General features: G+C 39.3%; 1 protein-coding gene across 4 annotated transcripts in view; it reads left to right on the forward strand.

The window, feature by feature from the left end:
* The window catches only part of OPCML (opioid binding protein/cell adhesion molecule like), a 1489737-nt gene extending 1465988 nt beyond the window's left edge, over positions 1-23749 (forward strand). For all 4 annotated transcript variants that reach the window (XM_074303775.1, XM_074303776.1, XM_074303777.1 and 1 more), the window contains 2 exons: positions 907-1058; positions 18990-23749. In XM_074303775.1, the coding sequence (XP_074159876.1) occupies positions 907-1058; positions 18990-19090 (253 nt within the window). In that variant the 3' untranslated portion in view covers positions 19091-23749. The remainder of the gene's footprint in view (positions 1-906; positions 1059-18989) is intronic.
* The last annotated feature ends 734 nt before the right edge of the window (positions 23750-24483 follow it).

Consider the following 24483-nt stretch of genomic DNA (forward strand, 5'->3'; position numbering starts at 1 on the left):
AAAGGAGGAGAGGTTACTAAGTGATGGTAGAAGAGGGAGTGCCTGGAAATACCAATAAAGAGCAAGGAGTAACAATGCTGGAAAAGATAGTTGGGAAAATGTCATCAGGAGGGAGCAGGTCTTAATGAGTGCAATAAAGATAGAAAGAGTGAGAAAGGTAAAGGCTTAAGATTAAAAGTCAGTTTGGTACTTGTAGAACAGATTTTATAGAGAGTAGAATGGAAAGGTTGGGTAGTTTTAGAGTCAGATGTTGAGGAAGGGAGTTAGGTTGAGGAAGATGGGAATAAGGGTTTGGAGAATAGGGTTTGAATAATGGCAACTGGGTGCCTAGAAGTACTGAGGTGGAGTAGGTATGCTGGAATAGAAGTAGGCTAATCATTGAGGAATGAGTTTTGATAGGTTCATGCATAGGAATTTGGCCTTGTGTAAAGTTTTCTCAGGTTTAGGCAGCTTTCTGTGTCTAGAAAGGGATTAGGAGGGGACAGACCACAGAGGATGCTCAGTGGAGCTGTAGATGGCCAGAAAGGCCACCTGGAGTACAATGCAATGGCAAGTTGGAGAGGCAGGCTTAGACAAGCAAGCTGTTTTTGGTGGTTCTGACAGCTGGTAGAAGGAGATTAGCAAATATCCTCTGAAATTTATCCCTATTATAGATCACTGATCCCAAGATTACTTTTGACAAGTTTTTCTTTTTTGCTCCTGATGTTGGTAATGATGATGTTGCTTGAAAGTAGGGAGATGGGGATGAGGAACAAGGGGACTTATATAGAAGGAAGTTCCTGAGGTAGGATGAACATATGAGTATTTTGAAGATGGTATAGAAGCATCTATAGCTCAGCATTTTTCTACCTGATTTCTTACTATGTCTTACAGAATCAGATAGATAGTGTCTCCCTCTCGTTTCAGGTTAGCCACTGGCCTGGATGGAGTAAGAATCGAGAATAAAGGTCGCATGTCCACACTGACTTTCTTCAATGTTTCAGAAAAGGATTATGGGAACTACACTTGTGTGGCAACAAACAAGCTCGGGAATACAAATGCCAGCATCACATTGTATGGTGAGTGCAGAAAATGTCTTTGTCTGTGACGAGAGAGAGAAAGAGAGGAAGAGACAAAGACAGAGCAAGAGCAAGAGATAGACAGACAGAGAGGAAGAGACAGAGACAGAGACAGATAGACAGACAGACAGATAGACAGAGAGACAAAGACAGAGCAAGAGTGAGAGAGCCAGAGAGATAGAGACAGACAAAGAAAGACAGAGACAGAAAGCGAGATGAGAGAAAAAAAGAGAGAGAAACAGAGGGAGAGAGGGAGAGTAAGACACACAGAGAGAGACATAGAGAGACAGACAGAGAGACAGAGACAGAAACAGAGACAGAGAGAGGGAGAGACAGACAGAGAGAGAGAGAGAGAGAGAGAGAGAGAGAGAGAGAGAGAGAGAGAGAGAGAGAAGAGAGAGAGGAAGGAGAGAGAGGGAGAGGGAGAGGGAGATGGGGGTGGGGGGGAAGAGAAAGAGAGAGAGAGAGAGAGAGAGAGAGAAAGAGAGAGAGAGAGAGAGAGAGAGAGAGAGAGAGAGAGAGAGAGAGAGAGAGAGAGAGAGAGAGAGAGAGAGAGATACTTTGCATGGCCTGTGCCCCAAAAGCATAGCAATGATGAAATCTTCCCTTTCCCTACTCTCCCTCAGGATACCGTGATGTTAATAAGATGAATAAGCTCCTTCAATTCCTTTGGAAAATGGTTCCTGTCTAACTGCTCTCACTATAGGGCACGCACCAGTTTGTTAACATTTCTCTGATTGGCATAAGAGAAAAGAAATTAAGCCAGCCTTATTGGTGTCTGACTTGCTGAAATGTAGACAGTTATTATGATTGAGAGTTCAAATGCAGTACCATCGAGAGGTCAAGGGATGTGGTCCCTCTGGCCACAATATTCAATGCTTCTAGTGAGTTTTGTTTTCAGTTTTTAAGACAACTTACTGCTGTCATTTTTATTCTCAGAACAGAACAGAAACCTGAGTGTTGTTTCCTTTTCTCTCCCCTTTCAAAGATCTAATTGTTCCCTGAAAGGACTATTTTCTAATGTGTAGGGATCTGTGCTCCCAAGCCATGAAACCTTCTCTGAAACCCATCACAGCTGTTCCTACTTGCCTAAACATCTCATGTCCATTCCTTTGTGATTATGTCCCCTCAGCTTCTCATTTCATGCGTCATAGGTCGCAGTGTGAGGAATATATGTATGTCACATAGAACTTGTTTGTTTGTTTATCTGCTGAGTATGGTAAGAGGGAAGCGTCTGATGCATAGAGTGAAGAGGATGTCAACTTTCCATGCTCACCTTGGACCCCTGAGCAAGCTTTCTGCATTGACATTAGCTAAATTTTTATCCATCAACCATCTCAAATTTGTGATCTATGTCTTTTGTTTCCTCTCTGCATTGTGTGTGCATTGTGCTGTGTGTGTCTTAGAAATAAGCCCATCATCAGCAGTGGCAGGTGGGTATAGCATGTTCCTTTCTTCATGTGCCTGCCTTTGTGCTGATGCTTTTGAATCTAAACCTACTTCAGAGACCCCCTTGCCTGCTCCACCCCTTCACTGATCTCTCTCCAAGGGATAGACTTCAAGGGTCTCAGATTGTACAGCATGGAAACAATCACTTAAAATGCAGAGACTTTGCCATGCACACATTGAAGATATTATTATCACTTGCTTTTCAAAAATAAATTGCAAGTAGGTTATATTTTTGGTGATGTGACCACCCTCTTATTTGTGTACAAGACAAAATCAAAAGGTAGGGAGGGGAATCAAATGGGAGCCCAAAGCAGATGAATGCCTTGTGTTGACCTGCAAAGATAGTGCATTGAATCTAGTGTGGCTTCTCCTTGGAGACAGAGATGTTCAAAGCCTTATTATGAAAAAGCTGCCTTTTCAAAGTGAAGGCTCAGTTGGAATTGGCCTATATTCAGGATTTGATTTCTTCCAATAAGCACAGGAGTTACTGCCCAGAAGATAAGCAGGGCTGGGTACTTTAGCACATGGCTGAACCCTGGATCCAAGTCCAGAAATCTAGTTTGGGAGGTGTGAGAACTGAGTTGTTCAGAATTGTAGCCACCACCTCTACCCACTCCTCTGAAATTAGGTACAGGCACAGGCATGGTCAGCCAACGATTCTCTACCATCACCAACCATGTATGTTCACCATTCAGCCCCACTATCACAGTTTTCATCCTGTTTTTACCCCTACCAGGTATCCTGATAAAATAGAAATAGAATAGGACTGTAAATTAGGAAACCTGGGTTGGATCCACTAATCAGCTTTGAAATATTTTTTTAAAAAATTACTTAATTTTAAAAATTACTTAAATTACTAAATTACTTAATAGATATGGGGTGAAAAGACACAGCTTTTGTACTGATTTGTTGTGTTTGTTGGGAAAGTGATTTAGCATCTCTAAGGATACCAAGAAGCATGAAACATTAATACTTGTATTAATGCTTTTAGAAAGTCAACAAACATTTATTAAGCACTTACTATGTGTCAACACAGATATATATGTATATATATATGTATATATGTGTATGTATCTAGATCTGTATATGAAAAATTGGAAATAGTCAAGAAAGGGTATACACTAGAATTAAGGAGGATCTAGAAAGGCTTATTGGATAAAATAGGATTTTAGCTAGAATTTGAAGGAAGCCAAAGAATCCAAGAAGTGGAGATAAAGAAAAAAAGTATTTCAGACTTGGAAGATGGTCAATAAACATTATTGGAACTGAGAGATGAAGTTTCTTGTCCAAGAAACATCAAGAAAAGCAGTGTCACTGGGTAGCAGAGAACATGGGTAGGAGGGAATTATAAACTATAAGGAAATTGAAAAGGTTGGGAGAGATGCAAGGTGTAAGAAAACTGAAAATATTTGGGGGTGGAGGGAAGGTTACGCAGGACTTTGAACACCAAAGAAAGGATTTTATATTTGATCCTAGACATGAGAGGGAGTCGCTGGAATTTTTTTTTGAGTAAGAGGGTGACATGGTCAGATCTGTACTTTAGAAAGATCACTTTGTCAGCTGAGTAAAGGACAGACAGTAGTGAGGAGAGAGTTGTGGCAGGCATACCAATTGGTAGGCTACTGCAATAGGCTGGATGTAAGGAAATGAGAGTCGGTATCAGGGTGGAGGCAATAACAGAGGAGAGAATATTGTAAGGATGTCATATTCTTTAACTGAAAAGCATTATGAATATTATATCAATCTGATCATATTCTCTATGTCTCCCTTTTCCAGTTTGGAGAATGTAAATAAGAGTAACTTTCCTACTTCTCATAATGATAAGGATGAATAAAATAGCTTCTAAAAATTTGGAAAAAGGGAAAATCTCTTAATAAATGCACAGTATTTGACTTCCTACAAATACTACTACTAATAATACATCCATTGCTGTTATTTTCAGGATTGTTCCTTGATAGGCTAAAAGACTAGTAGGATGGAAAAATTAGATCATTATGGAAGAAGTGACAGTCTGAAAAGTGTGAGATTTGAGAAATGTCTAGACCAACAGTAATAAAGGTAGGGATAGATGATGGTAGCGGGAAAGTGATTAATTCTGACCAGGAGGTTAATCCATTTCTAGTACATTTAAAAAATCCCCCTTCTTTTCTCTTAGAGGGCAACTTGGTGGCACAGTGGATAGAATGCCAAGCCTAGAATCAAAAAAACCTAAGTTTAAATATGACTTTAGACACTTACTAGCTGTGTGACCCTGGGCAAGCCACTTAACCCTGTTTTCCTCAGTTTCCTCATCTGTAAAAGTTGGAGAAGAAAATGAGAATCTACTCCACTATCTTTGCCTAGAAAACACCACATGTTGTTGCAGAATCGGACATGACTGAAATGATTAAACTGAACTGAAATAACAACATCTAAGTCCAGTTGCCCAATCCATTGACTTCTAACCTAAAGGTATTATTATACCATTTTACAAATCAAGAAACTAAAATTAAGGGAGATTTGGTTCCCCCCCTGGCTCCTCACCTATCCTATTATTTTCTACTCTGAATCCACTTCAGATATCAGAGGAATAATTTAGCTTTAAAGTTGTATTTTTCTAAGATGAAAGGCATGGGAAGAATAAAGTAAGGGAAACTGACTCTCTTTTACTTGCAAAATCATATCAGTTGCCAAGGCTGTCAGGGAGAACCATATTTCAAAAGGTTTTTGCATTTTACTAGACAGAAGAGGCAACTCAAATTCCCACCTGGTACTCTGGCATCCTGACACCATGTCCGGTCATTCTGCAGCAAGGCTTTAGTTTGTCCAACCCAGTTTTTGTCCACTCTGGCTCAGTTGGATGACCACGGCTCTACATTACAGTGAAGCTACATGGCAGTCTCTGCCATAGAGAAGGCCTCACAACTGTGCCCAGAGAGGGCCAAGGAAGAGGGCTTCTTGACTTGATTACATCAGGCACTGTGGAGAGCAGGATGAGCCTAATGAGGCATATAAACGCTGGGATTACTTGAGCTGGCAGGGGCAAAGCACAGGAAAAAAAAGCAAACAAAGCCAGGAAACAGGAGAAGATGCGGCAGTGAGGAAAACAGATTTCTCACATTTTATCTGTGAAATTGGAGCGACATAAATTAGTTGCATTAAGGAATTAAGTGTCAAGAAGGGGGTAATTCACCGGAATGCTAGAACTGCAAGGGAAAGTAGTATGCTTTGGTGCAAGTGAGCATCCAGGCTCTTCCTGGCAGTATTAGGCTGCCCACAGCAGCCGAGACTGCAGTTTTTGCTCTTGCTACCAGTTGTGGCAGCCGGAGAAGGGAGGTGGCTCTTCGGTGTATTACTGTCTCCATACCCACAATGCTCATTGTCCAGGAACCTCTCCAAACCAAATCTTGCGGTTCAGAGTTTCTATAGACCACTCTTTCCCATTGCCAACTCTTCTCTAATCTTACTCCTAGATGAGCCTCTGCTTCCTACATCCCAGGCAAGAAAACACCAATGACTTACTTGTTTTCTCTCTTCCTTGTTTTCTTAAAATAGTTTCAGTTAAAATAGAGTTTTTTGATCTGGGACGTGTGAACTTTGAGACAACAGGGTACTTTTAATGTTTTTTTAAATAAAATGTTTAATTCATATAATAATAATATATTATGTAACATATAATAATTAAAATATTGTAATATTTTAAAATATATTATTATGAGAAATGATACGTAAACTTCAGTAGACTGACTGAGGGATTCATTACACAAATAAGGTTAAGAATCCCGACTCAGAGAACATTTTAAATGAATACCTTGGCTCCGTTCCTTCAAGGGGTCCCATGGGACTGATGAATTTGATCAAGAGGATTTTAAACATTCTTTCTACACTGGTATGTCCTCTATGATAAGGTTGCCATGTTCCAATATTGGATTTCACTTCAGTCTCTCTGAGCCTTAGTTTCCTCATCCATAAAGTGAGTATGTTTAATTAAATGACTTAAATGTCCACTCATTACTTTAAAATTTTGAAAGGGAATCAGAAAATCTGCGTTTTCTACCACTTGTGACAGGTCTCTTAACCTTTCTGAACCTTTTTAGTTTAATATGGAGACATAGTTCCTATCAGCTCTATGAGAAAGAACTTTGTAAACTTACAATGCTATGCAAATGCAAGCAGTTTTTATTACTGTGGTTTAGTATAGTTTCTGATACATAGTCCAGATAGCAATAGGGATAGGTCCTGTGGGTCTCAATTCTTCCAAATAATTGAGGAGACATTAAACTTTCCAATTCATAATTTAGGAGGAGGCTCATCATAAGATTTCTTTCCTGTAGAAGCATCACATCAAAGGCTGCACATATTTGTCCATTTCCTGCTGATAACGTGTGTGGTGTTTAAAAAAAAATCCACAATTTAGGTCCAGGTGGGAGGGAATGAGTCAGAGAGAAATACCATTGCTTTTGGCTGATGGCAGCAGTGTAATCACTTGTATTTTCCCCAACCTGCAAAAAGTCAACATATTAGAAAAAATATGCAGACTTTTCACATTTCATTTCTGATGAGTTTCCTTGTTGTCCCTTCTCCCCACCCTCCCCTCTCTGAATCATTGACATCTGGTTATTAGTCTAGGCATTTAGAGTTCCAACACTTACACATGGCACTTGGGAAGGGAGGGAGGGCATGCTGATGTCAGCATAGACACAAGAGCTTACGGGAAGGCAAAGACTAAAGTCTTGTTTCTTTCAAGCTTATGATGAGCCAACAGATCTGAATTAACTTTTGATGCCCACTTCTTAAGCTTTCTTCTTTGTGGAATGAACCAACTGGAGAAAATTAAAGAATACAAACAAAGATGGCGTCTTTTTTTTTTTTTCCTTCTTCATATAGAAATACTAATTGCACTACAAAGCCTGGCCAGGCTTGCTTGTAATACAACACAGAATCATGTTTCTGCTGTAATTAAGAACAATGGAGAGAAAGTTCCTTTTGAAGGGGAATGATTTGCCTTCATCAGCTGGCACTGCAGAAAATAGGTTTATGTTCCACCAGCAAGTACCATACACAAGTTGTCTAATTAGATTTCTTTGCTCCTCTTTTTTAATCATTAAGAACATCATTATCTTTTGGTTCCTCATTAGGAAGGTCAGACAATTCACATCTGTACTTACAGACTACCTAGAAATTTCCTGAAGAAATTCCTCTCTTTTTTTTGAAATGACAGTTATATCATAAGTTAGACTTTCTCAGGCTATCGTAGGCCTTGCCTCTCTGACTTACCACTCCTTTGCAATCTCTGTCATAGACAGCCTATCATTGCAGAAGAAACATACCATATGTCTAAAGTAGCATGGAGGAAAAGCATTTGTTACACATTTTACTTTATTTACCTCTTGCAAGGTACATAAGTGACAGGATGTCATCCCTGAGTTTATCTTGTTTCCTAAAAGTCATGTAACCTTTTTTAATTTTCAAGAGGCTCATCAGTTATCTCTTGACTATATTAGTAAATTGTTGAATTTAGGATAGCTACACCTAAAGTTTGAAGTTTCATTCTATAGATATCATAGTTGCCTAATCTGATTTTTTTTTAAACCTCATCTAAATTCAGTCTTTAAAAGATCTAATATTTAATTCAGTTTATCTAATCCACCTATAGATTTAATTCACATTTACCTAATACTGAAAAAGTGTACAAAACACTTTCCTCAAACACAATCCTCTGGGGAATATAATTCAAATAGGATATAATATGTATATAGACTTAGACTATATTAGAATGTCACCAAATCCAGTGCTTTTCTTGCTATTTCACAGCTGCTTTCTGAAGTCACAGAGGGAAGTAGTAGAGAGTTTTCTTTTGTTGTTGTTACTATTGTTTACTTGTTTGTTTTGAGTATTAAACAATTCCTGTGGCTTTCTCAGATAGGGATCCTGCAGGAGGGATTTTCTCTACTAGTGCCTGAAACCAAGAATTAAATATAGTTATACAGCCAATATGTGTTAGAAATAGTACTTGAATCTTCTTGATAAAAAGGTTAACTCTTTCTCCATAATGCCACATTCTTCTTCCATGTGTATGAGTATTCTTCCTATTTTGGACTCAGGAAAGTTGCAGCTCAGAGAAGAAAAATGATTTGACCAGAACTAAAAAGATCCAGCCCTGAGATAGTAGTCCAGGTATTATCATGTTGTCAACTATCTTTCCTCCTCTGCTATCTTGCATCAAAGAATAACTTATATTGCTTAGTGTTTGCCAAGTGCATTTTTCCTAATGACTCTTAGAAGTCCAACGTTTTCCCCCATTTTTCAAATGAAACGTTAGAGAAATTTGAGTTCAGACAGAAGAAATGTTTCATGTCTGAGACTTAGAGAAAGCCCAATGGTATTTCTACTCCACACAGTTATCCTAAAAAGGCTAGCATGGGTTATATTTCATCAGCCATGAAGAAGTTCCATTCATAGTGACCTAGTCTGATTTTAAATAATAAATTTATTTTTTAAAATTAAAACTTTTAAAATCAGATCTTAAAAGACCTAGTATTTTAATTCAGTTTAATCTACCTATAGATTCAAATCAAATTTATCTAATGCTGAAAAATGTACAAAGTACTTTCCTCAAAAATACTCCTGGGCATGATTCTTTTTCTATCTCAGCATCTACAGAATGAAGGTTCATCATTTAGCTGCAGAATTCTCCTTCTGTCTAATATGAACTGACCTTAAAAATTGACTTGAAATCATCTTGGGATATTCACTGTTCTGTGGTCATTTCTGTCCTATCATCTCCTCCCCTTTTTGATGCTAAAGTGTGATTTAATCTTTTTAGTCTCTTTGTCTTTCAGGTTATCTTTAACCTTTCATAGTCAATCCCATGGCTTCTCATAATCATTTGATCTTTTGCTTCTCAAGATTGTCAGCTTCTGGCATAGAACAGATTCAGCAAAGGATGGGATTTATTTCTGGCATTGGAAAAAAGATAAGGAGGGAGGGATGAGAACTGGGGAAAGAGTATGAATCAGTGTCCTCACTTTCAATTTTTACCTGAAAGATATTTAATTAAGGCTGATGTGTGTAACAGCCATTCTAATTCACTTGAATCAGTGTTAACCAGGCATGTAGAAAGATTCCCTAAGCGAGGCACTTGCCTGGTCTTGGTCGAAGAGTTGGATGCTTAGAATATGCTCTCTAAAAGAGATGGGATTTCCCAAGAAAGGTTTTTCCGTGTCTAGTGTCAAGCCTGACCTGGCGCCAGATGGACCAGCTGGTCTTTGCATTGGATGCATAGCCATGCTTGTTTTTTAGGAGTTGTTTCAGGGTTGTCTTTAAATAACTCGGGAACTTCTGAGAAAATTTTTATTTAATCTCCAAATCTCATACCTTAGATTAAAAAGTTTTTTTTTTTTTAATTTGATTTTTTAAATTCTCACTTCAGTCAGGGGTTGGGATACATGATCATAGGTTTAGAGCTGGAAATGTATAGAGTCCTAACACCTCATTTTACAGGTAAGGAAATTGACAATGAGAGCCAAAATTTGATCCCAAATCCTTTGATGTAAAGGGCTAGAACTGAGCAATGCACTTGGATAATGAAGCACATGAGACTAATTGCCAATTGGACGGTTCCCTATTAACTTGTTTGAAGGTTGACCCTCCCCAGCTGTTCTGTGCTGACTTGATTGGTGGGACAAAGAGGGGGAAGTGACTTGTGTGGGAGGAGAAGGAGAAACTTGGGTGGTGGAACTCAAGCTCTCTCGCACTTGTGACCTGGCATTGGAGGTGACGGTAAAGATCAAGAATAAAGATGTTTAGTGATCCTGACTCCGGCTGATTTCTGGAAAACAGAGTTCCAGCACTTTGACGCCAAATGTGTCACACTATCTATTATGCAGCCTTCCTTTGAAAATACAATGCCATCCTGTTCAGTAGCACAATTGAAAATATGAGGAATATGTAGTTTAGGCATTCAAAGTAGATATGGGAGCTAGATTATAATATAGTTAGATAGGACGCACAGTTCTCGGTCCACAGTAAGCACTTAATAAATTCTTGACTGATTGATTAGATGAATTGTTACTGATCAGTTCATTTATTGGTCCATGAAACCTTGTAGACAAGTCTCTAAAAGGAGTATCCCAGTATAAAGGAGTATCCTTGGCTTGGTAATATAATTGCCACTCTTCATCTTTTAACTTTCAAATCTCTTATATTGTTATTCAGACATACATGAATAAGGGAACAGGAGGAAGGGAGCCTTTCTAGGGCCACTCCAACTATGTTAAGTATGTTGTTGGCTACACCATGGTATACTGTACTTACCCTTTTATTTTGGTCTCTACCTACATACTTATTTATCCCTTAGCCAGGTCCACTTGATAGAACAGGTCCTGAAAGCTAGAAATGTTCCATTTCTGGAATGCTGAATTCTGTAGTACAGTTTTTAAAATGTCTCATTACTATACTCCTCAGATTAAAAGCAACTGAGTCACCAATCTTGTTGAGGAAGAATAATATATGTATGTAATATGTATACACATATACACATATGTATGTATATAATTTGTTCAATTATTTTTCTGTCATGCTTGATTCTTGACCTCATTTAGGATTTTCTAGGCCAAAATACTGGAATAGTTCACCATTTCCCCTTTTCCAGTTCATTTTCCAGTTGGGGGAAATAAGGAAAATAAGGTTAAGTGACTTGCCTGGGATCACACAGCTAGTAAGAATCTGAAGCTGGATTTGAATTTATTAATATGAGTCTTCCTGATTCCAAACTCAGTGCTCTATCTACTTTATTACCTAGCTGCCCTATACATATGTGTGTATAATATGTATAACACATAAAATATGTTATTATATACGTGATAAGTCTAAAAATATTGTCATCCCAGATCTCAGGTAGATGATATTGATGCTGCTCCTCCCTTAACTTTTTTTAAATAGAGGCCAGCAATGCTACTTAAGCAGCTGCTTTGTTCTTGCTTGGGTAAATGCTGTGCTCTTTAAGCTTATAAACAAAGAGAGACAGAGAGAGAGAGACAAGCAAACAGAAATGGAGACACAGAGACAGACAGAGACAGGCAAAGAAGACAGAGTGAGACAGAGGGACACACAGAGAGAGAGAGAGAGAGAGAGAGAGAGAGAGAGAGAGAGAGAGAGGGAGAGGGAGAGGGAGAGGGAGAGGGAGAGGAGAGGGAGAGGGAGAGGGAGAGGGAGAGAGAGGGAGAGGGAGAGGGAGAGGAGAGGGAGAGGGAGAGGGAGAGGGAGAGGGAGAGGGAGAGGAGGGGGAAGGGGGGAGGGGAGGGGGAGGGGGAGGGGAAGGGGAGAGGGAGAGGGGAGGGGGAGGGGGAGGGGGAGGGGAGAGGGGGAAGGGGAGGGGAGAGGGAGAGGGAGAGGGGGAGGGGGAGAGGGAGAGGGGGGAGGGGAAGGGGAGAGGGAGAGGGAGAGGGGGAGGGGGGGGGAGAGGGAGAGGGGGAGGGGGAGAGGGAGGGGAGGGGGAAGGGGAGAGAGAGAGGGAGAGGGGGAGGGGGAAGGGGAGAGGGAGAGGGGGAGGGGGAGGGGGAGGGGGAGGGGGAGAGGGAGAGGGGGAAGGGGAAAGGGAGAGGGAGAGGGGAGAGAGAGAGGGGAAGGGAGAGGGAGAGGGAGGGGAGGGGGAGGGGAGAGGGAGAGGGAGAGGGAGAGGGGGAGGGGAGAGGGAGAGGGGGAGGGGAGGGGGAGAGGGAGAGGGAGAGGGGGAGGGTGGAGGGGGAGGGGGAGTAGTGACAGCATCTAGAGGGCCAGGTGGAAGGCACCAATATGAATCTCTTTTTTTCATATTCTAAACAAATTAGGGTTATTATAAAGTTAAAATTACAAATCAAACTACAGGGAGCTTTGGTGGTGGCTTTTGTCTTTCAAAATTCCACTTTAGAGAGAGAATCTGAGAATGCCAGAGGCAAAAGGAACTCAAGAAATCTCAAATCCCCTCATCTCACAAATGAGGAAACTGAGGTCCAAGTGACTTGGCCAAATCACAGAACTGCTCAGGCAGACCTGCCGTGGTGACACAGCCTGCCTTATGTTTCTTTGAAAACTGTCCATTTTAGCTGATTACCTCTGTAAGTGCAGAAGCATTGCTTCCATTCAGTTTAGATTCCTGAAATTTTAAATTATCGTCTATGTATATGTGTATACATATTACATACATATATTATTCTTCCTCAACAAGATTGGTGACTCAGTTGCTTTTAATCTGAGGGGTATAGTAATGAGACATTTTAAAAACTGTACTACAGAATTCAGCATTCCAGAAATGGAACATTTCTAGCTTTCAGGACCTGTTCTATCAAGTGGACCTGGCTAAGGGATAAGTATGTAGGTAGAGACCAAAATAAAAGGGTAAGTACAGTATACCATGGTGTAGCCAACAACATACTTAACATAGTTGGAGTGGCCCTAGAAAGGCTCCCTTCCTCCTGTTCCCTTATTCATGTATGTCTGAATAACAATATAAGAGATTTGAAAGTTAAAAGATGAAGAGTGGCAATTATATTACCAAGCCAAGGATACTCCTTTATACTGGGATACTCCTTTTAGAGACTTGTCTACAAGGTTTCATGGACCAATAAATGACTGATCAGTAACAATTCATCTAATCAATCAGTCAAGAATTTATTAAGTACTTACTGTGGACCGAGAACTGTGCGTCCTATCTAACTATATTATAATCTAGCTCCCATATCTACTTTGAATGCCTAAACTACATATTCCTCATATTTTCAATTGTGCTACTGAACAGGATGGCATTGTATTTTCAAAGGAAGGCTGTATAATAGATAGTGTGACACATTTGGCGTCAAAGTGCTGGAACTCTGTTTTCCAGAAATCAGCCGGAGTCAGGATCATTAAACATCTTTATTCTTGATCTTTACCGTCACCTCCAATGCCAGGTCACGAGTGCGAGAGAGCTTGAGTTCCACCACCCAAGTTTCTCCTACTCCTCCCACACAAGTCACTTCCCCCTCTTTGTCCCACCAATCAAGTCAGCACAGAACAGCTGGGGAGGGTCAACATTATCGTCCACTGGAAGCTTCCCATTGAGCCATCCTATCAAGGCTGATTGTGAGCTTCTGCTATATGGCAAAAAGGAATGCCTGTGGTGTCAGGAGATCTATATACCAAACTTGGGTTTAATATATACTAACCCTGTGAGTAAAAGCAAGACAGTTCAATCTCAGTTTCTTCATCTGAAGAGTACAAATAGCAATATTTAAATTTCCTGCCTCTCAGATTTGTTATAAGGTATTTGTGGTATGTTGTTTAGAAAGTCAAGAAGACTTAGAACTAAGTTCTAGTTCTTGCATATATCAGCTGTGTAACCTTGTATAAGTCTTTCAATATGTCAGGGGACTTCCTAAATCAAATTCAAATGGAAAAAGCAATTAAACTTTCACAAAGAGCCCTGCTACTGGCACATTGATTTAGAAGATCATTTGTTATATTCTATCATTGTTGTGGTGTTTTTTTTTGTTGTTGTTAAAATATATTACAGTTACATTATAATGTAGTTCAAGTCCTACTAAGAAGTGTTGCAATCTTGTGTTTGACACCTCTGCTCTAAAGTGTAAATTGTATGACTCCAAAGAAATGATAAGTCTGAACCTCTCAGTTTCTCCTGATCCCTTCCCCAGAAAGAAACTATATAAATGTGAACTTATTTTTCAAAGGTTTTAGCAAAGTTGTGCTAGTTTTGATCTTAGTTGTTCAGTCATGTCTAACTCTTTGTGGTACCATTTAGGATTTTCTTGGAAAGGAGACTGAAGTGATTGCTATTTCCTTCTCCAGTTAATTTTATAAATGAGGAAACTGAGGCATATGGGGTTAAGCAAGTAATGTAGGGTCATATAAGTAGTTAGTATCTTAGGCCAGATTTGAACTCAGAGAGAGGATTCTTCCTGACTCTAGGCCCAGCACTCTATACACTGCACCATACACTGCATGATCTTAATCATTTTGATTTAACTTCAATCCTTGAATGAACTAACTCTGCTATTTACTTAGTAGCTGGCCACTCTCACAATGATGAAGTAAAATAGTTGAACCAGTTAACCTCTGAGGTCCCTTCCAGGGCTAGACTTATGATCCCATAATCCTCAGTTACAAGATTACTTAATAATATTTTATGGAAATTATTCTCTCAGATGTTTTCCACTAACTTACATACTAGTAGTTAAGTTTTAGAAAGTTCCTCCAAGCTCAGAGAGGGCCTGATTGGCCCATACTTATATAACTATAATCATAAATGACTTAGGTGATATATGAACCCAGAGATTCTTGACTAAAGTCTTATTACCTTATCCATTTGCCAAATTTCTGTCTTATTCTCACTTGCTAAAGAATAAAGTAAGCTTTAGCTGCATTAGGCAGCAGACTCAAAAAAAGTGAGTAAAAGGGTTTCAAAAATAGTGGTTCCCCTACAGTTCTTTCAAAAAAAGAGGCTAATTGCACATAGCTTGGCAAAAATCCTGGTTATAAGAGAGTGCTGACCCTGATGGCCACCCTCCCAGCTGTCACTTTTAGCATGTATTAGAAGCATTCTATTTATATAATCAGATTCTTAGAACTGAAGGGGACCTTAGAATCCAAACCTTCATCCAACATGTCAAAAACTTAAACCTTGGAGAATATGAACTCTATTTAGTTTATGAAGCATTTTAAGCAAGTACTAAGAGAGAGGTAGTGGGCTGGGTGTAGGGCATACAAAACAAAAAATAGACAATTCCTACCCTCAAGGAGATTACATGTGACTGATGAGTTAATAGAAGTAGGAACAGCTATACTGTTTTGCACCCGAAGTGAGTCTTCTGACTTTTAATTCTTCCAAGTACCAGGAAATACTAGTATTCTAACCCTGTGCACATTCACAGAGGAGAGATATAATGTCATATGGATAGGGCAAGTAAGCCAATTTGGCTGGAGTGGAGAATGAATGATGACAAATATGAGACTTCTGGAAAGATAAACAGAATCTGGGTTGTAAAGGATTTTAATTGCTGGAATGAGGACTTTGTATTTGTATCTCCTGGGGAGCCAATGAAATTTATTGAGTAGGAAAAGGAGATCATCAGACTGTGGGTAAAGAATATCAATTTAGCAGCTATTTAGAAGTCAGCCTTCTGTGCGATCTAATAGAAAGTGTTCTGGCAATGGAATTAGACAATCTGGTTTTCAAATCTTAGTTCTTTAACTTCCTACATGTGTAACCCTTGAGAGTGAGTCATGTCAGTTCCTGGGACCTCACTTTCCTTATCTGTAATAAAGATCAAAAGTTGGAATACATCTGGGGTGCTTAATCCTCTTTGTGTCCTAGACTCTTATCAATCTAGTAAAGCTTAATGACTCTTTCCCAGAATAATATTTATAAATACATAAAATAAAATACATTAGATTATAAAGAAAACCAATTATATTGAAATAAAATTATCCCCAAAATATCAAGGATCCCAGTCAGCATGTTAATAACTCTAAGGCATCTTTAAGCTCCAAATCTATGATTATGAAGCTATGAGAACAGTGAGAAAGGTACCCATTACAAGGCTACTGGGACCAGAAGCAGACCTCATTCTCCTGACTTTAGGTGCAGTGTTCTTTTTTTTTTTTTTTTTTAGATTGGGGTTAAGTGACTTGCCCAGGGTCACACAGCTAGGAAGTGTTAAGTGTCTGAGACCAGATTTCAACTCAGGTCCTCCTGAATTCAAGGCTGGTGCTCTATCCACTGCGCCACCTAGCTGCCCCAGGTGCAGTGTTCTTAAAACTAAAAGACCATCATAGACTAAAGATGGAGTCAGAGTAGGTAATAATCCGGTGTCATCCATTAAAATGAAGACTGACATATTATGGCAATCATAAGAATTAGGGGTTGTACCTGTCCACCTTATTCATTTATTGAGCAAAAAGTTATTTAATATCTACTAGGTTTATCACTGTTTTAGTTATGTAAGAAAATAAGTAAACCATGTTCTGTCTGCAGATAATAGTAGAGGAAATAAAAATGTATAAAATTATAATACAGAGATACTTAAAAATGTTTGTGTCATGATCACTCTGATGAAGCCTATGGACCCATTCTTATAATATCTTTTAAAAATAAAGGAATTGCTAAGTCTTACTATGTATATGTATGTATACATACAGATGTACATTTATACATCTATATATGTTTTGTATTTATGTTCATATATAGACACAATAATGTAAAGTAGAATACAGTTAAATTCTATAAGTCAGGCAAAACAAGCTTGAATGGGTTCATAGGAAGAATAAATCACTTCTGGCTAGAATGATCAAGGATGACTTCTTGAAGAAGGGACCACTTTACCTGAGTCAAGAATGGATTTTGTAGTATCTTTTCTGAACCAACTTGAAATAGTTATTATGGGCAAATAATATTTGCAAACTTTGAACTATTTTATAAATGATATTATCAATTTATGTTTCATTAATCAAATATAGCACAATGATATTATTTTTATAGTACATATCCTTAGGGGTCTAAGTTGGAAAGAAGGAAGGAAACAAAGCATTTATTAAGTATCTATTGTGTTCCAGGCACTGTTATACATTTTAAAATATTATCTCATTTGATTCTCACAAGAATCATGGGATGTAAATGCTATTATCATATCCCTTTTTCAGATGAGGAAACAGAGGCATACAAAGTTAAGGGATTTGACCATAGTCCCCAGCTAATAAGTGTCTAAGACTGGATTTGAATTCAGATCATCTCGACTCCAGATCTAGTGGTCTATTGCACCACCTAGCTAACTCCAGGCACATTCTCTAAAACCAAACTTGCTTTGCTGAATATACTAGTTATACATAACTCTATTTAATATAACTTATTCATTTAATAGCACAGCACCTAACATAGTACATGGTAAGTGCTTAATAAATTTCTGTTGATTGGGCTTGGAGTAGAAGAGCCAGTATACTGAGCCATCCACAAATAGTATGGCACTATACTTGAGCCCTCAATCTGGTATTCTATGTGAATGCCAAATTGTTGGGGAAGTAGGACCTTCTAGGAAATGAGAGAATTATCAGTACTAAACCTCAGCAGAAGAAAAGAATTTCCATATTGAAACTCGAATTTGGAGGAAGAAAATTGGTCTGGTATCATAGTAGAAATGAGTTCATTGTGCATAATGTCAGTATCCACTCCATTTGTCAGTAATTGTTAAGCCACATTGTCCTAGCTGGTTTCATTGGGAAATAAACTTATTCTGGGAAAGTGCATGAGACCAGAGTAGACCAGCATTGTCTTAGACATTTGCAGGAAGGCACTGACTGGGATAGCACAAGATCCCATGAAGAAATGCAAATATAGTTGGGAAAGAGATCCACTATCTTTGCACACAACTGAACAAAATCAAATTAACTTCTCTCTGGAACCTCAATCCTGTTTTTTGTTTTTGTTTTTGTTTTTTCCTTTTTCTGAGTAATGTTACCAAAAGGTTTATATTCCGTGCAGTTATATTCCCAGGAAAAAAAAGTGTCTTGTGGTAGTTTGGATTGTGGTTTTGTTGGTTCTCCTTCAGACATAGCACTGATGACCATAAGAAATCTAGTTACTATCCTTGGACATCTTGAATGAGGCAATTTATTCATCATTTCCTGCTATAGAATTTGTTGTTGTTCAATTGCTTCACTTGTATCTGCCTTTTTGTGATCCCATTTAGAGTTTTCTTGGCAGAGATACTGGAGTGCTTTGCCATTTTTGACTCAATTGATACATGAAGAAAGTGAGACAAATAGATTTAAGTGACTTTCCAGGATCACACACCTGTAAGCATCTGAGGCTGGATTTGAATTCAGGCCCTCCTGACTCCAGCCTGGCACTCTATCCACTGTGCCGCTAGCTGCGCTGCCATAGCATAATCTGCAGTTTCTGAGCCAGGATTGAGCAACCCTTGCCAGTGAGTGATGTGGCCAAGCCTTAGTTTTTCATGGCAGTATGTCCTTGCTTCCCATACATTTTAGTTACCTTGTCACTTTTTAGTTACCATTGCACACCACTCTCTCTGATTCATTCATGATACCTGAGATTTCACTACTCACCTATCATACATTTTAAGTACATTTTCATTTTTGCTTGGAGGCCAAACACACAATTAAGGATCATATTTGATACTAAGAAGTTACCCTCACAGTCATGCTCCATGGCTTCTTTATCCTTATTAATCTGGCACATCAACTCCAAGTAATCCTATCAACCCATTCCAAGACGCATCCTTGAGATGAGGGTTCAGTGGCCAAATCAGTTTGGACTTTGGAATCATTTCAGTTTGGGAGATGGAGGTATAAATACAACCACCTGGGTCAAGGCTTATTGGGAGAGCAGGTCCTGGTGAAGGGAAGTATGATGGGGAGAAGCATGCAAAGATTTTTAGCTTGGGATGACAGAGGTGGCCATCTTTCTCATTTCCTCCTGAATTACAAATATTTCTCTTTTTTCCCCTCCCACAGGGCCTGGAGCAGTCATTGATGGGGTAAACTCTGCCTCCAGAGCACTGGCATGCCTCTGGCTATCGGGGACCCTCTTTGTCCACTTCTTCATCAAGTTTTGATGAGAAATCCTAGGGTCCTCTGAGCGACGCCTGGCTTCTCCATACCACAGACTTTACTCTTCTACACTGCGGAGGGCAAACCAGTTTTGTTTTGTTTTTGTTTTTCAGCTTGAATGAGTGGGGATGGGGGGAGGGGGTGGGAAGGGTTCTGCAATGTGTAGGATAATCAATCATGGGTGTGTTCAAAGATTGAATCTGTTTCTTCTCCCTTAGCCCTACCTTCTCTTCTGCCCCTCTCCTCATTGTCTTCCCCATAACTTCTGTTTTGGCAAAAAAGTCTGTTTCAGTTGAACCCATAAATGCCCCAGAGATGCACCTTGGTTCATGAAATAGTGCACAAAAAGAATTACATCAGAGAATCCTAGTGTCTATGTCTCTTAAGCTAACAAATCAGCCTTTTTGTTATGCTGTACAAATGACTCCATGTTATGTGTCTGATGACATTGGGTTTGTCTCTCCCATCAGGGTGGATTTTTAATATATATACACATACACACACACACACACACACACACACACACACACACACACACACACATATATATATATATTATTCTACCACCTCCTCTTGGCACTGTACTCTACTCATCACCTCAAATACTTGCAGCATATAGAGGTGTGGGGCCAAGGGGGTTGTGAAACCCACTTAAAGTGGAAGCATATCTGATAAAAGAAAGAAAAAAATCTCCAGAGTATGGGAAACTGGAGCTGAGTGGATGGGAAGAGAAGAGATTGGGGGACTGAGTTTCTTTTTAAACAATTCTTGGCTGGTCAATTTAAAAAAAAAAAAAAGGAAAAAGGAAAAGGATAAATAGGTGGCTGATTCATTGGATCTTATCTAGCTATCAATCAGAGCAATCCTATGACTATCCATCTACTCAACTTGTCTGGTCTATCTATCCATCCATCCAATTATCTATCCACCTGTCCTTCTCTCTAACAATCTATTTACTCTATTTATCAATTTATCAGTGTAATTATCTACATTTCTCTCCAAGTCTCTCCCTCTCTACTCGTACTCATCTATCACTATAATAATCTCTAATCACCTACTGTCTATCTTTCTCCTCATTTCTTTCTCAAATCAACCTCTCCTAAAAAATTTGTGTTTTCCCAATTACATATCAACCTTACACATGAAAGCCAATTTTTCTCAGATTAACCAGAAAGATAAGCAATATCCAGTCACATGGAGATTTGAGAATATCGTGTCCCATTCACCAAAAGTAGGTTATGATAATTCATGAGTTCTATTAGGAATCCATTACTTACTACACACAAAGAATTCTCTTCTCTAGACACAGATGAGTCCCATGTGTACCTTAACTAACTAGCATGATATTTTCCTTTGGGATTTGAATGACCAAGATGCCAGTCATCAGAAATACATGTGCTTTTCTCTCTTTCAAGGAGGCACACATTATGATCTTATTTGACTAAATCCAGGGCATATATATTCCCTAACAAAAGAAAAAAAAAACTATATATACAAAACACTGGTTTCCTGCTATGTGAGCATATTATTCAACCAGACTGAGATTCAGCACCTCAGTGAAGGTCTCCGATCTGCTCTAGTCTGGGTTTGGCCTATTTGAAAACTATCCAGTTAAAAGCTGATCGAGTCCAATTACAGGGCTGGTGTGTTGACAGCGCTCATATTTGTTTCGGAAGCTCTTCTGAGCAGAGGACACTTGAGTGACTGACTTAATTTCCAAGCACTTGATTAACCCAACACTGTAAACAGAAGGGGAAAATATGTGTCACACATGTTTCCTCTTTTCATGGGACTTATCCCTCCAGTGGCTTTGAGGAAGTCTAGCACCATCTTCCTTTTCTCTATATTGTAGCTTGCCGAGAAGAACTTTCATGTCTGTATTTCCGTGGGGCATCTCCTGGGGCAATCAGGAATCGGCCATCCTCTGTGCCAGTGGACCAAAAAGGATTGCAATAAAAATGACCCTGGGTTAGATCTCTCTTTACATATTTAGGGCACTACCAAAAGGGACATGCAAATTGCCATTATTGGTATGCTGACCTGGTGTGCAGTGTAATGCCAGCAGCCTATCTGGCGGGGTGGGGGGGGAATGGGCTGCTCCAAAAGCATCCGTTGAATGCTCTTAACATTTAATATTTATTCTCCTTTCCCCACCATCACAAGCTGCCTCTTTAGTTTTGTCTGTCTCAGCTCCTGGACATGACATACAAAGTGAGAAAATCCATCCATGTACCTTCCACCTCCTTAGGTGTTTTCAGCACACAATACGTCAGGCACTCTAGTGAAGGTCAATTGCTGTGAATGGAATTTTAGTCCTCTCAAATAGCAAGAAAAAGACAACTGCCAGGAGACAGATTCCAGGAACACGTGAGATTAGCCAACATTTCTCTATCTATTCTAAATTCCCAGGAACAATCCAGTGAGCAGGTATGAGGTTAGAACTGAAGGTCAGTCATAAGCATTTCAATTGCTTGATACAGACTCCTGAATAAGTAAGGTCATAGTAAGACATGTCCTATGCAGAATATCTGAGTTGCCATATTGATAAACTAGAGGCATTGCTCAGGAGTAAAGCATATATATATATTAGGAGTAGGACAAGATCAGAGATGTTGTCCTTGTTAGCAAAATTCCTGAATGTCCACGCTGCATGCTTTCTATTGGACTTTCATCTTTCCTTCTAAAAGAAGGATTCCCTAGTCCTCAGTGAGGGAGTACTTAAAGCATTACCAGAAACATAATCTACAATGAGTATTTCCATGCCTTCTCCCTTTTACCACTTGATGGCCTGCCCTCTTGCTACACTTAAATTAAGGATACATAATATTATCTTTGTGAATTCTCCTTCCAATAATGTGAATCATATCCCATCCATTCCTTGGTGGGTAGTCTTATGAAATGCTGTGGTTGAAAAAAAATCATCACCTGATTTCCATTTCCTAGTGATATTACTAGCCAAAACATAAAACCACAGTAAATACTCACTTTCTCCTTCCCATCCCAGTCACTGGAGAGTGGGGGGTACAGAATGTTGGGAAACACAGCAACACAGTTCTGACTTTTTTTTATCCCCATCATCCATAGGAGAAGAGGTATGGGAGGCTTGTGAGATGGACAACTGGGAAGGACAATGAAGTTTCTTCTAGGAGATTCTTTCATGGTTTTCTGCTTTGTTAATTTAATTTTGGTGGTGATGACACTTTTAGAAAATAGAAATTTCAAAAGATAAGACATAGAGGATAAGTGCTCTGCTTGCCATTTTTTTTTCCATTAATAGAGCGTTTTACTGCTTCCGTGTGGCTTTCAGTTCTGCAGGGAGAATCCTTAAGCCTTTTGGGCAGATTTGGCCCAAGTTTGCAAATGGAAGAGCAAGGGTTTGCAGATTGATACTAATGCAAGTTTTTGACCAGCTAGTAGCCCCTTCCTATTTTGTCAATTAGGAGACAAAAAAAGACAAATAATGCAGATAAGACCAAGCGGAATTCAGCAATGAATCTAAGAAGCTCTCATTCCCCTTTCCCAAAGCAAAGTTTAACACTTCCACCAAAGTAATGTCAATGAAAGTGCTCGTGGTAAGGCTAATGCCAAGCTTGTTCTTCTGTAGTTTAATGTCAAGTGCCTGATACAGTCATCTGCAAGTCTAAATGTGTTTTCTTTTTCTGGGTTTTCTTTTTTTGGGGGGAGGGGGGTCCTAGAAACATGCACATATTTTAAGCTTAGAGTATTGGGCATTATTGCTCTGATTTGTTAGTTCATCTAAACAAAGGGAAATGACAGACTTTAATACCTGAAAGATGCCTAAGTCTCTTCCCCTGCAGTCCAGCCCAGGCCAACCTTGGAGGACAACTCTCCTCCACTTGGGTGGTAGGTTCATCTCAGGAGCTGACCAGCATTGAACTGTGTGTGAGAAGCATGCTCCAGGACTCTAGACAAAATAGACGCATATCAGATATAGAAAGGCCCATTTCAGGACCTGTCCAGTCATCTTGTTCTCCACCTAAAGGAGGTTAGCATGCCACACCTGAGGTCAGAAGAAATTCCTAACTGGAGAAGAGCAGAGAACACCAAGGAATCCAGCTAACCCCCTGGGGGAGTACAGAATTGTCACTGCATCAAGAGTCTTTATACACAAAATGTAAAAGAAAGGAGTGATACTCCCAGCTGAAATGTCTTCTCTTCTGCAGCTGTTGTGTGGCCCTTGCCAACATTATCACAGGAAGGAGGGGGAGGAGTGGTTAAGGGTGGGGAAAAGCATCTTCCCCAATTTGATACTGAGCTGTCACCAGGGAGAAACTGGCTTTTAAATAGCTGAAACCAGCCAAACAAAAATGAATCTCCATATCTTTATATATAATCAGAGGAAGCAGCTATAAGTTTTGCTTTTTGGTGAAATACATTTCCCCTTCCTTTGTTTTTGTTCTTTGCATAGCTCTTAGTCCTGGGACCATTCCAGTTTCATTGACCATAAGCCACTCACCTCCCACCCAACCTGTCTGCCATTTACTGCTGCCTTTCCTCCAGCCTTTCCTCCAAGACACACAAATTAGAGGAAAAGCTGGAAAACTTCATAGGTATGTGGTTTAGAAGGCAACGTTTTCTGACATAGACCACATGATATTCTAATGTCCTAATAGTCCTAATGATCACTAAAAACAAACAAATGAGCAAAAAAGAAAAAAAAAGCCAGTCTCATTTTCCACATTGCTTGCTGAAAAGAAGAGAAGTAAATGAAGGGAGAAAGAATTATGTTTGCAATTAAAAGATGGGGCAAAAAAATATTGAAGCAGTTCAGGATGGCTTTCAGGTGCAAAATATCTAGAATCTCAAGTAAAGTGAAGTTTCCATCCCAAAAGTAATAGTTGACTATGCTCAATTCTTTTGGGGCTTTTTAAAAGGACTTCTCTTTATTGAGCTCTAGCATTGTTCAGATGGCTGTCGATAGCTCTAGGAGAAGAAGGTAGACTTATGACCCCCTTAGAGTTCTCTTGAGCCACTGTCAACATTATTTAGCAGAAGTAGAGTTGATGACAATGGTGATAAAAATGATCATGCTGAAATAGGAATCGCTGCCCATTGTATCACTCATGGGGAGCATTTTTAATCATTCAAAAAATTTTGTGACATGTCAAGTGCAGTTGTGAGGAATGTGTGGGTGTATGAAAATGTATCTGTTCAGTACTGAGTCCTTCTTTAGGTTTTAACAAAGTTCTCTATGACTTATCAATGGTGCAGTTCTAGCTGTCAAAATATGGGTGTGCACATTCTCACAATTATCCTTAAAAACAAATCTATGTTCAAATGCTTTAAAAAATTTATCAAACAGAAACAAGAATATAACTTTGTCAGCCTTTTAGGGTTATTTTGATTTAGTTTATTTTTTATTTTAATTTTTCTGTTT

This window comes from Sminthopsis crassicaudata, chromosome 3 (genome assembly GCF_048593235.1).
Source record: "Sminthopsis crassicaudata isolate SCR6 chromosome 3, ASM4859323v1, whole genome shotgun sequence".
Lineage (NCBI taxonomy): Eukaryota > Metazoa > Chordata > Mammalia > Dasyuromorphia > Dasyuridae > Sminthopsis > Sminthopsis crassicaudata.